Genomic DNA, 15,631 nt, shown 5'->3' with positions numbered 1-15,631 from the left:
TGAGATCGCGGGCCATCGAATGTTTTTTTCAAATGAATCAATTTCAAACCAGTAACAAATTTGGCATTGTCGTTAAGCGGCAAATCATTGTACAATATATACAAAGCAAAAGTGCAGGAAGCAAATTATTTCTAGGATATGTTTGAGTTTTTTTGTTTTCTTCCGAAAACCAAAAATCACATAAAATATTATTTGAAAGCCTACTTCATTCCTGCTTTCATTATGTGTACATTTTTATTCACTAAAACTTGATTTGCAAATATGCTTTAATTTAAACTAATTTCCTTATTTTTCTAGTCAAGTTAATGTATATATATATATATATATATATATGTTGGGTCATCCTGTCCGTTCCGTAGCACTTCATTGTATAAATCTGGCTTGCTGCCATGCTGCACCAAAATAGAAAAGTATTTAATTAAAACTGAGCTTATCTGATTAAAATATCTTAAAAAAAAGAATATATTTTTTATTCTGGTTCTCTCATCTTTTTTAGCCAACCACAGTCATTCAAAGGTTACACCCCGATCTAATACTTTTCTCTATAACCCGGGGATTCACTAGGTATTTCGTTGTGGGAATATGGCTTACCATTTAGAGATTTGTTATCCTGCCAATAAACTATCGCTTCCGAATGAAATTTCAATTTAGGACTAAATAATATTTGAGCTTACTTTTGTTTAATTTTTTTTCCCAATATTTCTTGATTTCATGACTTTTTTATTGTAAGGCTTTGGATACAGTTATATAAATAGTCATAACTTTTTTGAATACCTGACTCAAATATAAACCCGTTCCCTCTAGGAGCTGAATTTTCAGACACGACTGTGAAAATATTTATTGCTAACTCCATTTATGGACAATTGAGCCAGTTGGCTGATGTTTTTTAGCAACCACGAAATTTACATTCCAAGCACTCAAATTACAGTCTTACGTAATTAAATTTGCTGTCCCGTCCTAACGAACCGGGGGAATTCTGGGGTTGTTGCTGATGGGACATTAAAATGTGGTTACGCTCAAACAAACATTGTTTGAAAACAGAGAAGCTAAATTTCATTGTGTGGTCTTGAAATGGACTTGAACAAGTGTAGATACATACTTGATATAAAAAATTAAAACAGACAATTTTTTTTCTACTACAAAAGCACAAATAAACTTGCACGAAATATGTTGTCGGAACAATCTTGTTACTTCGTAAAAATGGTATGTAAGTAGATGAATAGAATTTTTTAAAAAAAATTATACATTTATATATATAATATATTTTCCTAAAAATTACAGATACCTCTATTCATATCTTTCTTGACATTTTTCCTCATATTTTGAGCAATATTTTTTTCCAGATCATTCTTAAGCTGTGTCTTCACCAAATTACCAAAGAAAGCATGCAATAAATTGCACATACCACAGCGGGCCGTCAATTCATTGTTAGCACGCAAACTACATGCTTTAAATTTTTAAGCTGATGAACACTTCTCGGTAAATCTATAATGTTTATAAGCTTAGTAAAGCCACTGCCAAATGTTAGTAATAACAATAGTCTTGTTTTCCCATCAATATTTGCATCAATATCCAAACGGGCATCTTGTCGCCCGTAAGGATCAAATGAGTCGTCAGCAGGTCTCTTCTGAAATTAGCTCGAACAACGGCTCATCATACATCAGAGTGTTTAACAATTAATGCTATCAACTATGTAAATCTTTTTATCCAAATTCATGCAATAACAAAGATCATATCAGCAATATTTAATCGAATGGATGAATACATTTCATGAATGGTGTAAATTTGATTAGTTTTTACTTCAAATAAAAGTTCTGCTAACTACCATTTTTTAATTTTAATATTATTTATATATATATTTATATAAATTACCGTACCAAGTTATGCAATTAAAGTGCAGATACAAAAAAAATTACCAAATCATTTCTGTGAAAACTTCTTCTATTAATTGTCTAGTAATATTTAATTGAGTTTTTTTATCTAAATGGTTTCACCTGATTAATTTGTTTTTAATTTTTCTGCCATTACTTTTATTAAATATTATTTTAGTTCTGTCTATTGAGATGTAAAAAAATCTCAACATGTATTTGTGAACCATACGATGCTGTCACTTGCTCAACTAACAAATTGTTAGTTATTAAGCTTAGATTTGAAAAGCCATATTGGAAGATCATGTAATATTAATCGGCATAAAACATGTCGTCATTTTTCATTACATTCATCAAAAGTAATTTTACTTTCTCAGAAAAAAACAATATTTTTTTTATCTTGTCTTACCATACATTTATGCTTTATGCATAACAAACATATCTGGTTTATAGTTATAGTTTCGCTTTGCTATACGCAATCTGGTTTCTGGAATTGTGTGTTATCTAATTCTTTGTCTTGCGAGTCAATATTTAACTACGAACATAAATTTCAACTGTCGTAGATAATAAATATTTACAAGCCGTTCCATTTTAAGTACGTATGTAAATATTTAAAACGTTACAAAATAAAAAAAATAAACTTATTATACCTATCATTTCATTTTTGCCTTTTGCTAGATTTTTTGATTGAATTTTTTTCTCCAGTTCTTTTCATGTCAATAACCTTTATGTGTTATTTTACCCGAGTTGATTTTTACTTCAAAAACCAAATCACATCGTATTAAATTCGGATATAAAGTTTGTGATAGACTATATTGCTGCTGCCTAAAATCTGGCTTGTTTTGGAACATTTTCTCATCGGTGCTTTGCAAAAGTTAGTTGATTTTTACACCCTTCAATTGTACAAGTTGTGCAAAGTATTGGGTCCTAAAATAAAGGCGGGGGCAGAGTTAAAATTTTGGCGGAGGCATATAAAAGGTGGACACACGGTATCACATGTTTATTATTACTAACTTAATTACTCAGATACTTAGTTTACCGTACATTGGTTCTCTCTATAATCCAAGTCTCTAAAACAGCGTTTCCCAACCTTTTTGGGTCGCGAACTAATTTCTCACCGGCGAAAACCTTTGCGGACTCAACGTGCGTTTATTTCAACCGTACTCTATGTGAAGAAGCAATAAAACCAAACACAACTGAATTTGAACGAATTTCAAAATCGGAAATTTACCGCAATTACACGTCCGTCAAAAGAGCCGGACCCTTTTATTGTATAATGGCCCTTTCTGTCGCACTTTATGCAATCCATGACAACGACGAGAATTTAAAATATCTTTCTATTTTAATTGTGTTCATGGTAACTCGCGGTTGCGTCGACTTACGACAAGATGATAGCATTACTTCTTTAAAATGCCACAGCAATCAGCTAACATATTGCCCGATTATATTTAGATTTGAACATATTTTTAGAGATCTTGCAAATTTGTTATCGTCGTTAGGAAAATCCTACTATCTGCTATGAATCAGAAAGTACAACTTGATTTAGTAGTTATTAAAAATATATTTAAAGTATATTAGTAAATCAAAAATACATATTCACCACCTTTTTTTATTAATTCAATAGTGATCATTTTAATTTGCGGTTGTGTTGACGAAATAAAAGCAATACTAATGAGAAAATATCATGACAATCCGTGGACACAAGAATGCGTGGTAAAGTGCCCGATTAAATTTTGTTTTGATTCGTATTTTTGTGAATTCAACAAATCTGAGCTGTTCGTACAACACTTACGGCGCTCCAGTACTGTACGTACCAATGTGGAGGACCAACGGAAATGCCTCGGTAAATATACTACAGTATCACCCAAAATTTTGCGATTTGCAATGTCTAAAGAAGCGTTTTCAATAGGTCGCGTAGAATCACAAAACAAAAGTCAAGGTGTTCTCCATTTTATTTTTTGGATTTTGTAATGCCGCTTTTCATAGAAAATTTGGGTTGCCACTATTGACACCTACTAGAAAAAATTATTCCTTGTTGTTCAAACTCGCGAGAAACACTACGCGTGTACTCGTGTTTTCGTCGGGAACTCGCAAGTGAGTTGTGAAATCCAATCGTTTCCACCTGTCGCGCCACCTGTTACCAAATTTTCGAATAGTGGATTGCTTTCTAATAGTTGAATATTCCAATATATGCCCAGCCCTACTCAGTAACTAGTAATGAATGGCTTGATTAATGTTATGTGAATAAACTTGCTTTTTATGTTTTATGTGAATTTTAACGTTAATCATAACTTGGCTGATAGTTAATTTTCGCAAAAACGTTTGCGGCCGACAGTGAATTACTGGCTTGTTGCGGACTCATTCAAACGCTTCGCGGACTAGGACCGCGGACTCGGGTTGGGAAACACTGCTCTAAAATAAGATCTCAGATCTGCAACTCGACTGCGCCATCTTAATCAAGCAAACGCCTATAATATATCAAACTTATTTAATCAATATGCTTTTCCAAATCGGCTTTAATAAAATGCTTTAATAAATATGCTTGGTAGACACATACTAATTTTAGTTAAGCGCCAATGTCAATGATCAAAATTTTTGATCATACATTTTGATGTTTCAGCTACGTCGATACCTGTGTATAAGTATAGCATACTCGTCACAAAATATTGAGACAATTACTTATTGAATTTTCCAATTACGCAATTTATGCAAAATATTGGGTTTTAAAAAAAGGAGAAAATTCTAACACATCATTTGATGTTTAACTATTATTGATTTCAATTTTTTTTTCATTGCAAACGTCATTAGAGCGTTTCAATATTTCACTTCAGAAATTTCTGTGAATATGTAGACATTTTCGGGAAATCATCTACTCCGCCGATACAAGAACCAAATGCTTTCAAACAAACTGTTTAATTCACTACACACTGGTTCAGAAGGTTAGCTTGGACAATTTTCTCAAAAGCCAAGTGCCGAAAATTAGATATCAGACATAAAACTCACCAGGCAAAATTTCACAATCACTACTGGAGTCATTCAGTCAATACGCTTCGCTAATTTACCACTATATCTGTAACAATCAATTATCATGGCCTGGCTTCAGTAGAAATGACATTTATGAGAATTATGCGTGTGGGTGTAATGTAGAAATATCTGTAAAAATTTGAAATTTCACTTACCTAGTATTCAAATTACAAACTTAAAATTTTTGCCTTTTTGTCGCTAACCGGGGGAATTCTGCGGTTTTCGCGAATGAAAGGTGGTATCTCGTTGACCGAAAGTTACTCACGCGATCGACTAAAATCTTCAAAAATGCTTGCGATCGACTGATCGGTAATAAGGTCGCCCACAAACACGAGTGAGTACTAAATATGCAGATAACTGCATACACGCTTACGAAAAATTGCACCGCTGCCAATAAGCTTGGCTCTTTGAGTGCATTCCTGAAGAGCCACAAAAATATGTATTTATCCATTTAATTCTCTCCAAGCTCCATTCTTTGTTGACTTGGAATTAGAGGGAAAATTGGGCATTCTTACGCCACTCCTCCCGTTGCGAATAAAATGTATCACTCTACTCTTGAAGTGAGACAATAACTTTTTCATACTGAAGTTATTGTAGGATCGTTTGTCAGTCATGATACGCGATATTCGGTACTCAGTTCAGACCTTAGCAGCGGCGAAGCTTGCGTTTGTTACGTAATTATATGCTCTATCGGCCTCTATCGGCCCAAACTGACTCAAATACTGTAGTGCAGGGGTCATCAACCTTTTCGAAGCCGGGGGATACTTTTAGGGTACAAATTAAGCTGCGGGCTACCAGTTCAATGTACACATCTAAAAAAATCAGTTGCCCGATTATGCTTCAATTATTGATATAATTACCGGTATTTAGTGAAGTATAGACACTAATAAACTTTAGGATTCTTCAGGGAATCAAACGATTGTCACAACGTTACAAATAAATTTCTATCAATAGCACTTGTATTTCAGATCTGAGTGTTTTTAAATTGATATTCAACACTCTGCACAAGTCTAAGATAAAATGGACTTAACAGTTGTACTATCAAATGTTGCATAGTATTATACTCCGACGTGTAACTTGACACTGTAACTCTGAGCAAGTCTTGCAGATTTTCATCAGTGAGGCGTGTTTCATGTTTGTTCCTGGTGGAGTGAGTCGCGGCGCTATGGCCCATCGTGAGCGTTAGGTTCGCAGGTTAGAATCTCATACGGGGATAGTTATGTGCGAAAGGATTGCTGGACTCCTCGCCGCCGTGGTTCACGTAACCGCTGGTCGGTTAAGGCTTCCTTCGCCATCAAGTCCAGGCTTCCGGAAACAAATAACTAACTAATCCCATACCCGATACGAATGGTAACCGGCGAGAAGCCGTGGTTTGTCATATGGTTAAGCCGTCCTATCGGCTATCTTCTCCCCCGGGATAAATATGTAAATCTCCTCCAATCCTAAGATTGTCAAAAATGTTGATTCGAAAGGATAGGTTGAAACAAACGATGGTCTCGTAAAATAGGATTGCTGTATGATTTGAATCGCGAGCTTTTTCTGTCCGTACTGTGCTGACCAGTGGGTAGTTAGCGCGGAAGATTACGTGACAAGATGTGAAATATTTCTCCCCTCTGCCGTCGCTAAAATCGCCCCACTAATGAGACACACGCAGACTGTTTTTATGGTGGTATAAATATATCCACCTACCATTCATCGTGAAAATGATGGATTTTTCTTTGGAATCAATAATTGTATTGTTACTGCTCCGCTAACCAACGGACAAGAAAAAGTGCGGGTTCGTGGAAAGGGATGTCATAATTGGAAGAGTGTTAATTGACCCGTCACATTTCTGAGGTCAAATAAAATAAGGTTGATGATTACAATAGTTAATATAGTGCATTTCTAGTTCCCATATAAGTGTGATTTTATACTAAAATAGCAGGACAAAATTTAACTGATCTAGCTTACTTATAAAAGCCGTTATAAAGCTTAGTTTAGAACAGACCTGCGGGCGGGCGACTCATATGGTCTTCGCGGGCGACTTGGTGCCCGCGGGCAACGCGTTGGTGACCCCTGCTGTAGTGAATGGCTACTCAACTGGCGAATCCGGACCTTTCGGGTATTCGGACCGCGCCTAATTCTTTATTTTGGATCATTAGCAACATTTTTGAAGTTTCCTTTGATAAAATCACTTTTAATAGTTTTAAATATATATGAAAAGAACTATAACGCTATAATGAAAATCTTGATTAGCTCATAATCATCAGTCGGCCGAGGAAGTGCGCGTCTAAGCATGCCGAAATATAATTTCTGTAAAGACCGGACCCAGATTTTTGTATCCGGATTCTTGGTAAAAATAGTTGAGTAGACCTGCAGTGTAGTGTATGTGTATATTGATTGTGTTGTTGTATATTGGACGGGTATAGCATGTTCGTCACTAAACATTGAGATAAACACTTGTTGAACTTTCCAATTACGCAACTTATGCAAAATATTGGGTTTTATTATGATGCTATCACACCTTTCAATGTTTATCTTTAATTGATTTCAATTGACTTTTTTAATGCTTATGTTAATGGAGCACTTCATTTTTCCACTTCGGAAATTTCTGTGAATTTGTAGACATTTTTATGGGGCTACTCCGCGATAAAAAGATGGAGATTTCACATAACTAGTATTCAAATTACAAACTTACGCAAGTTAAATTTCTGTCTTTTCGTCGCTAACCGGGGGAATTATGCGGTTTTTGCGAAAGGAAAAAGGTGTCTCGTTGACCGATAGTTACCCACAACATAATGAGGTTACACTCGAACGAACATTGTTTAAAATATCATATATACATCTTTTAAATAGATTTAGACAAGAACAGCTTTTAACATGTTTGGAGGTATCGTATTCCAGCTACATAACTATAACAGGGATGGCCAACATGCTTCCGACCGCGATCAACTAAAATCTTCATAATAACTCGCGATTAACTTATTAGTAGACAATAGGGCCATACATACCTGATATCCGGCTTTGTACGCACATTTTTGATAAACACGCCAACAAAAATTCATTTTTTATGTTCCGTTTAATTTGTTAATTTTATTATGTTATTGTAAATATCCATGTATTATCTTAACAGCGAAACTACAATGGTTACATGACAACTCAAACTTTAGTGTCTAATTTACAATTTCCTCCAAGCCCAATTCTTTGATGGCTTGAAATTAAGATAATTGGGCAAAAATTCTGACGCCACTGCTACCGTTGCAAATAAAATTTATCAAACTAATGAAAGAGACAATGAGTTTTGCATACTGCGGAAGTTATTTTAGGATCGTTTGTCAGTCAAGACACAAGTTATTTGGCTCGTTCATTTTGTACCTCGGCAGCGTACAAACTCGGTACGTAATGATATTCACTATCGGGCTTGCCCGGACTCATTTGGGCCATTCCAAGCAAATATTGAATTTCCTCAATTTAGAAAAAAAAGTGCAGTAAAAGTAATTGTTTTGTATTTTTTTTATGTCAAAAGACACTTTATTTTTATTGAACTGCATTCATTTCACGGAAAAAGTTTTTTGATGGTTTACACATTATGGCTTGAAATTTTGATATAATTTACATTTTTTGAGATGACTCGTACCAAAAAGTGTTTGATTGTTGGGTACAGTTATTTCATTTCAAAAAGATGCGTCGGACTTAAGTTAATAAAGATAAGGTGTTTGCAGTGCTGTAGGACATGTCTTTACTTATTTAACGATTTATTGTTAGAATTTAAGAGATGATGGAGGCCGCTGTTTAAAGCGGAAAAATGCCCCGTAATGTCACATAAAATGTGCACATTGTCGCCATGGGCTACCTAGGATAAGAAGGATGAGGGAGATGGGGCAGTGTATCGAGGATAGAACGGTGGATCGAAGGTAGAAAGGTTGAGGGAGATAAAGCAGTAGTATTTCTAGTAGTAGTATTCCTATAACTTTTCGAACTAATATTTTATAGAAAAAAAAAGATAAATTACCGTTACACGATTATATCTTTGGATATAATGTATATCACTTATCAAAAATGTAGATTACGTTGTAACTCACATAGATGACGACTTTACATCGTTATTTGATTCAGCAATAAGCATTAGTTCGATTTTAATAAATAAAAATGCAGTCGATTAATTTAAAACTTGGGATATCTGTCACAGTGTCCCTTGTTATTTGTCAAAGTTGGCAAGCCTAGCCGTAGCTTCTAATGAATAAAATTTCTGGAACTGTATTGTTGCACCAAAATTAAATCTTCAAGACTTTCTTCATGGCTTAAAGGAAATTAGTCGAGGCCACTGTTGCAGATGTTTAGGCTAAACTCAGGAGTTGATGTAAAATACTGCAGTCGTGCTTGGCACAGACCATCGTTACCTGTTCACTGTATTTTTTAAAAACATTAAATTATCTGTCATTGACAGGCATTTCATATTTATTTTTTAGTGCGTTGTCATCGATAAACTATCGTTATTGCAAAACAAGAGAGATATGCTCAAATATATGGACACGTAGCGCCACCCAATGACAATAATTTTAATGACGTCATACCAACAAAAAATGTAATAGCCTTCTGGAGAAAAATTTTATATTTAACCACTAAAAATTCACTCAAAGCAATTGGTTCAGTATTCGAAGAGAAAAGCGATTTTTTAAAAATGATGGAGACAAATCACAATAACAACAAAATTTTGAAACGATCGTTATGTCCACTAAACGTGTCCAATAACGTTTTTTCTTGTGATCACCCTTTCTATTTAAGTCTTTCAAATATTTTTCACCAGTCTTGAAATGTAAATTAGGTTGTAATTGAGAACATAATTTTTCGACGAGATATTGCAAAACTTCTGTTGATTTGCTTGTTACGTCATTCCTAATTAGGTCGAGCACTCGATTTTCTTGTAATCATTGTATTTACTTTCACTGTAGAATTTCTCTGTTCAATCGAAGCACACTTTACTTTTATTTTTATTGTATGTATAAATAAATTAACTAATATGGTATTGTACCAGGCTATTGCTGAGTCGTCCGAGGTATCAAAATTATTAGAAATAAATCTACAGATCACATACGTATGTGGCTATTAGTGTTTTGAGTCAGTTTATTTGACAAAGCTCACAAATCGTAATAGTGCCAGCACACTTTCAGCGCGCAGTTTTTAGTCCAAATTTGAATTTTCATATAGGATTTTAATTCATATATATGTTGCCAAAATGCTTTGCATCGATCGACAAGTAATCGAGCATTTCAAATTAACCATATGCATCTGAAATTACGGTATAATTAGTAACAGGAAGTCATTACATTCGACACCTCACATGTGCATACATTGTATTATCAGAAGATTTCAGATCATATACACGCATGTGCAATCAGATGCTTGTCTGTAATATTTAATTCGAAGTAATTGTATCTGTTCCGAGCGGAGTAATTTTTGACACAGAAAATATAATTTTTTTTCACCGGGGTAAGTGAAAGCAATAAGGACTATGACTCACGTCGTCTTATTGACCGAATTACAGTTATTGCAATGAATCTGCAATTGATATATTTTTTTTGATTTTGATTTTCCAAATAAACTACCTTTATGTCAGTATAACAGTGACTAGATATCATTAAGAACCCATACTCGACTATAAAGGGCCATTCAATCTATCAGTCGAGTTTGGGGGTTACTTTTAAAATCTTTTGTTGTTTAAAATAGATAAAGGAAGCAGTAATTATAACTTTTTTTTCTGCTGGATAAATGATGATATATTAGGTTGTTTACAATTTTAATTCAATCACATAATCACGAATAGAATCCGGTGATATTTCAAAAATCGATAAGACATGATATTTTATATTTATTCAATACACGAACAATACGAATTTTTAATCGATCGATGATTTTTTGCAGAAATGATTTTGTTAAAATAGTTTCATAACGTAGTTTTTTTTATTTATAATTCTTCCTTCTTTATCATGTCTTTGATGTTTCCATTCTCTTCTATCACAAAATATTCTTTTTTGTTATCTGAGAATACGTTCCAGAATTCTTCAGATACATCAGTAAGTGCTTCAATCTCTTCTGAAGTAATTACCTCTGAAATAGAGAATTTTTAGAGCTGTCTAGTGTTTATGCCTAGTTCCTAACAGTCTATTTTAAAATAATATATACTTTTATGACAGAATAATTGAAACAGACAAAGTTTCAAGATTTGTGCAGTCATCTTTATTGCATTATTTTATTAATGTACCAAGTGTGGTTATTCTAATTCCAAAGAATAAAAAATAAAACAAGAAAAATAAAAACATATAATTCATAAAGATAATGATAGGAAGGAAGTCTTAGGGTAATATATTCCTATATGATAATACTTTCCTAGAAAAAAGCAAGCTCATGCGCACCCACTCAGAAGCAAAATTGACTGATTTCTGAGCGAAGTGGAATGAAGAATGACGAATGAAGCGACAAGAGTTACCGAGACAATAAAGTATTGTAGTGGTGACAATAAAATGGGGTACTCCCGTAGTATGTGAACGGACAAGATGGCGGACACCGGCACGTAGTGTGTATACCAGGTTAGGGTTAGGCCATAATTTCAGGTACAAATACTGCGAGAGTCACTTGATTAGTCCCCGAACTCGGAATGAAACTAACATTAGGAAAAATTGTAAAGAAATTGTGGCCTAACCCCAACCTTGTACAATACTATGTTCACGTGTCCGCCATCTTGGTTCACGTACTACGGGAGCGCCTAAAATGGACTATGAATAAAAACCACTGACCATCTTCATTTTCGTCAATCGCTTCGAAGATCATGTATCCAAATTCTTCCAGCTGATACAACCCAACTCCATTCTCTATAAATGTCGGTAATGAAATATTCCCACTTCGATCATTTATGAGCATATATACCATCGATCTGGAGTATAAATTTGTGATGGTATAACAAGTGGAATAGGAGATATATACCATAAATATTGACGAATAAAAGTAACATATAATAATTAGCCCTGTTCAAACTGCCTATAAAATAAATTATACAATGTTTAAATTGCTCATATTCTATGCCAATTTTATTTAATAGATCAAGTTCACTGATCGATATAATCTATAATATCATATGTTTCCTTTTATCAGAAGAACCGTAAGCCTCAGATAAAATCGAAACGCCTATTCCTATATGAGTTGCAGGCAACCACTGGAAATTATGAAAATGCCCATAGATAAATAGGCTACTCATAACAAACTTGTATTAGACATAGCTAAACTTACTTAATATGATCTAATCTTGATACATGGCCGCGACCAACTGGTGCAGAATCCGGTAGGTCTGCTTCATCTTCAGGGCAATCTGTAAGATTGAGAGACCCCGGTACAACAAACCAAACTGAAATCGCCATATTTCTGGAATCCCCCGATCTGACGTAATGTGGTGAACTAGGCCAAAATAATAGAAAAATTCAAACTGTACTTCCGCGATTTGTACTTCAACATCAATTTTAAAGTATCAATAGAACATAAATTTCAACTGTAATCATTTTTAATCAAGAAAATACTCATATACTAATAACACATGTACAACTATTGTTCATAAAAATGATCAGAAAAATTCACATCATCTTTTCTACTGCAAAATTTCAGTTCATAGACGGGAATTATTTTGTCTTCAGCTGTACTTTGACCTTTCTCACCTGTTAGGAACAAATATACAATCTCCTGCTTCAATGAATGCATGGTACCAAGGAATATCTTGCATCACCGGATAATTATACATGTCAATGCTGCTCTGATTTACGCTTGTATACATACTTGATTCCTTGCTTTTTGGAAGAATATGCCGATCTTTCTTTTGAAATAAATGTATTGGAGCTTGTAAATATAAACAAAAAACACAGGTACTTGTTACAATATTCAATTATAGTCTTCCTCGTTCAAAAAGTTTTGGACAACCCGTAGCTACTAAAATGACATATGACAAAACTGAACAAGTAAAATTACTCATCTTGGTCTATGAACCGGGGTTTATGAATCTCTGTCTCACTACTATTTGTTCAAAATTGATTCAAAGAACATATTTGATTTATGCAATAACTAAGTCAAAGAATTATTCAAGAAATATTATAAACCTCAACCAAATATCATTTCCTTTCATCAATTTTAGAGTAAATTATTTTTTATTAGAAAAATAAATGTGTCGTAAAATATGAATAGTTTAATACCCTGTGAATAATTGCCCAGTCTTTTGTTCCGTCAAGCAAACAATGCATATTTTCGGCAGGATCCCAATGTATCGCTGATTCGCCAGATCCAGATGAAAATATGAATATTACATCAGTCAAAAGGTCTTTGAATCCGCCACATGACATAGATTTCAAAACGGATATTTCATCTGAATAAATTCAATTAGTGATTTCCAAAATTTAGATATTTCCTAAAATAGATTTAAATAGTTTATAAGAGGAATCGAATAAAGTTGGAATAATCAGACGATCTCGAGTCACGATGACCCAAGAATTTCAGTTTTTGTTGATAGAACGATGAATTTCAACAAAAACGGGACGCTTTATCAGATGTAAAGAAAAATACATTATGAAACAGTCAAAAACGAAAGCAGCGACCTATGGTGCGATTTAGGGGACAGAAAGTACAATCTATTGTAAAACCTAAAGCTGTTCAATTTGATCTGATTAAAAAAAATGATCAACGATAAAGAATTTTGTATAAATCATAAACATATCCAGACAAATTTCTTGGTGTCAAATTTAACTTGGTAAATTCGAGCTAACGAATATAATATAGTGATGCGACTAACATTGAAGTGTTCGAAGCCTGGAGGTATAAATACTCATTCTTTATTAATTATTATTGACCATATGCTGTCATGCCACGAAGAGAGTGTTGACTCACCCCTCATTGGATTTGTTGATGCTATATCTCTCAATATAGCTAAATCTTTCTTTTTGTAGTTTGATAAGAACCACGAAAACGGCATTCTGGCTATCAAACCTTCTGGTCCTGACTCGATTTTCGCGAGTTCAATGGGAGATATCCATTTTCCATATTTTTTTCTGTAAATTTGAGAAAATAATTAAAATTTAAAGGTGACAAATGGGCGGATATTATATATAGGCACTCGTGACCTCATTTTGGTACCTCTCACTTCCGGAATTAGGCTATTTTGATCGTGATAAACAGAAATATTATCTATGAATGTTAGATTAGTTAGAACAAAGCAGATTAGTAACCTAATATTAACATCCGCGCAATCTAATATTCAAGAATCAATTCTGAGTTCTGGAATAATATTTAACATTGAATACAATTTTACATATTTATAATCTGATTATCATGAGTTATTTGTAAAACTGGTTTTTCAATCATCATCATATTCCAAACATTAAAATGTAGGATAACGAAATTGGGTTGTTTCAAATAGCTTTTCATTGAATCTACAATTTGCAATCAATTTCCACAAACCTGAGGTATTCATCATCTTTCCATGTTTTGAAAATATCAAATACTTTTGCTGCTCCTTTGATGACAACGGGTTTATTAACTTTAATATACTTATCTAGAAATTCTTGGGGTGTTGGAGGAGTATCTATGACATCTATTTCAAATGGAGGCATGTGATTTCCAAATGGCTTTAAATGCCCAGGTGGATCATCAGATTCGGCAGGTTCAACATGCCATAAAGTAGTATGGAAAATGAGAAAAGCAAGTTTCGACACGCAAAACATTTCATGTATTCTATAAAATAGAAATTAAAATAAAATAAACAAAATTAACATAATGAAAGCGTATAGGGTATAGACTATTAAAAATTTATTAAATTATATCATGAATGTTCATGCAAACTTGACAACGAATATGTTGAATCTATTGATTAAAGTCTTATATATATATTTAACTTCTATCGGGTTGATCCAAATAAATTTCAATAATAACTAAATTCCTTATAGAGCTGTATCATAGAGTTGCTCACCACTAATATAAACAGCATTTATGTGTTGCTTGCACTTTTCTCAAATTTTCAAGTAGGCAATAATATTTTAGTCACTTTGTAATAAGTCGATAGTATTTAACCAGCCATTCAGCAATTATATTTAAATACAATGTTGTAGAGCGCAAACACACTTCATTTCACAACTACATATAAAAGAGAAATGTTTATACAGAAGCCTAGTATAATCAAATATCCACCTACACTGTTAACTTTTAAACGGATTTATCGTTAAATTGTTGCCTTATGGAAAAACAACTCAACGAAGATAGTTAATCTGAAAAAGAAAGGATTTCGACATATTTGGAATCATATCTTCCGTGCATCGTGTAATGAGTTAAAAGCATGTTGGCGATTAAACAGCTGGCTCGGTCTATAGGAAACAATATGCTGGTATTATATCAAATAACTGCACCAGCGTCCAATTAACCCAATTAACTAATCCCAGTCTAAAGTAACGTATAAAGCGTACTTCGATATACACTATACTCTAAAGCAGGGGTGTGCAAAGGGCGGCCCGCGGGCCAAATGCGGCCCGCGAAAAGAAATCTTGCCAATTTTGAAGGGTGTGTGGCCAGCTAAACTAGTTTTTAATTTAGTTTGATCTGTTTCCCTTTGCGCTGCAAAGCTTATATTCGAGTCCAATTTATTATCTATGTCTATGACTTTACAACGTCCTAACATCGAAGCGAACAACACGGTTCACAAAGCTGTCACTTGCCGAGCAGCGAACATTTAAATGAAA

At 33.8% G+C, this 15,631-nt stretch overlaps 1 protein-coding gene across 1 annotated transcript; it reads right to left on the bottom strand.

Moving 5' to 3' along the window:
* Nucleotides 1-9,531: 9,531 nt before the first annotated feature.
* Nucleotides 9,532-15,031, bottom strand: LOC120329628 (jumonji C domain-containing protein 5-like). Its single transcript, XM_039396347.2, has 8 exons — nt 14,869-15,031; nt 14,361-14,633; nt 13,791-13,951; nt 13,103-13,272; nt 12,575-12,729; nt 12,156-12,320; nt 11,666-11,802; nt 9,532-10,979 (listed from the first exon to the last, which is right to left on the bottom strand). The coding sequence occupies exons 2-8, from the start codon at nt 14,621-14,623 to the stop codon at nt 10,837-10,839; spliced, it is 1,194 nt and encodes a 397-aa protein (XP_039252281.2). The 5' UTR covers nt 14,624-14,633; nt 14,869-15,031; the 3' UTR covers nt 9,532-10,836.
* Nucleotides 15,032-15,631: the final 600 nt, after the last annotated feature.

The sequence above is a fragment of the Styela clava genome, chromosome 12, assembly GCF_964204865.1.
Source record: "Styela clava chromosome 12, kaStyClav1.hap1.2, whole genome shotgun sequence".
NCBI lineage: Eukaryota > Metazoa > Chordata > Ascidiacea > Stolidobranchia > Styelidae > Styela > Styela clava.
The sequence above is the reverse complement of the archived record's forward strand: the minus strand, read 5'-3'. Positions and strand labels throughout refer to the sequence as shown.